At 48.7% G+C, this 1,630-nt stretch overlaps 1 protein-coding gene across 1 annotated transcript in view; it reads right to left on the reverse strand.

Annotated features, from left to right (window-relative positions):
* XPR1 (xenotropic and polytropic retrovirus receptor 1) overlaps positions 1–1,630 on the reverse strand; it is a 137,767-nt gene that overhangs the window by 36,518 nt on the left and 99,619 nt on the right. The window contains 1 exon segment of the mRNA XM_015417299.1: positions 1,487–1,630. Coding sequence (XP_015272785.1) covers positions 1,487–1,630 — 144 coding nt within the window.

Here is a 1,630-nt window from a genome sequence, read left to right on the forward strand (position 1 = left end):
GGAACTCATTAGCATAATAGGCCACACCCAACAGCAGGAACTCATTAGCATATTAGGCCACACTCCTGACAGCATGGCTCATTTGCATATTAGGCCACACCTCCGTGTTACCAGAAGTGTGGTCATTCAGCCACACCCACCTTTTGCTTCTTATTCTCTTTACCTTGTTTGTTGTCAAAACCCAGGGCTTTTTGCATGTTAGGCCACACACCCCTAATCGTAGCCAATCCGAATGAGTTCCTGCTGTTGGGTGTGGCCTATTATGCTAATGAGTTCCTGCTGGGCATGGCCAACTTGGGAGCCAGCCGGAACTCCGTTCCTGTGTGTTCCTACCCAAAAATAGTCCTGAGCACCGCAACCCTAGAGTCGGATTCGACTGGCTTTCGAGCAAGGGAACCTTTACCTTTACTTTAACTATACGTAGTGCTTGTATAACAAATTGGTGGGGGGAGTTCATTTTATTGAAAAGCTTTAGGGGATATGCATGAAAGACCACCATACTGACTTGGTTTCACTGAGCCACTGCCGAAAGTTTAATCAAATTTCAAAGCGGGGGGGGGGAGAACTGCAAAAGGAGCGAGTTGTTTCTCTAAAAGCTGCTACTGAAGCTCAACCCGTACTCCAGTGGTCCCCAACGTGGTGCCCACCAACAACTCTTCTGGTGCCCCGCCAAGTGTTTTGAGGAGGTGGGCGGGGCCACGTGGGGCGTTTGTTCAGCAAGGCGTCTGACTGACTACAGGCGTTCTGATTGGCTGTGCAGATTTTTAGAAAAAATGTTGCTTGGGCAGCAGCTGCCACTACAGCCCAAGGCTCTACACCGAGTTACTGAAGTTACACTGCGGCAATCATTTTGTGGTTGGCTCCACCTCCTGCGGTGGCCATTTGGCTGCTACACCCACCATGCAATATCAGAATTCCAAATGTGCCTGCAGGCCCAAAAAGGCTGGGGACCCGTGCTGTACTGCCAGACCTTAGCAGCATCCCCTTCTCACATATAAGGGTCAAACTACATACTGCACGGGTGATGTCTGACTGGATCTCTCAATGTATTTCTGAACTTCCAAAAAAAAAAAAAAGGAAAGGAAAGGAAAAACAGCTAAAGAGCCCTCCTGATGTTGAGTGAGACAACAGCACTGGAGAAGAAGCAATCTAACCTTTTCCTCAGTTGCTGATCGGGGGGGGGGGACACACACACACACACACGTATCCTTCCTCCCCCAACCCACTGGAGCTAACAGCAACTTGAAGAGATGATATCTACCAGGCGAACAACACACCGGGAGATTAAACCCCCCCAACAACAACCACGGCCCAATCCAAGTTAGGCCATATGGCTTTTTTTTTTTTTTAAATTATGTTAAAAACACATTCAGAGATCCAACCAGAACCTCCCTGGTAATATGTAGAAGGCTCTAAAGACAGAGAAATTGACAAGCCTGAGAAATGTTGCAGTCTGTCGAGGAGAAACTGGGCTGATCATCAGTACCTTTGTGAGTTCTGTAAAGGGCTGCAAATGTCACCATGAAGAAGGTGGTGGAATATTTGCCAGCATTGACCAGGTGGGGAAAGGCCCGTTTGGTGTCACGGTATCGGCGCAGGCACTGGACGAACCTCAACCGGGCAGGAATAC

Source organism: Gekko japonicus, unplaced genomic scaffold (assembly GCF_001447785.1).
Source record: "Gekko japonicus isolate JY-2015 unplaced genomic scaffold, Gekko_japonicus_V1.1 scaffold1876, whole genome shotgun sequence".
Lineage (NCBI taxonomy): Eukaryota > Metazoa > Chordata > Lepidosauria > Squamata > Gekkonidae > Gekko > Gekko japonicus.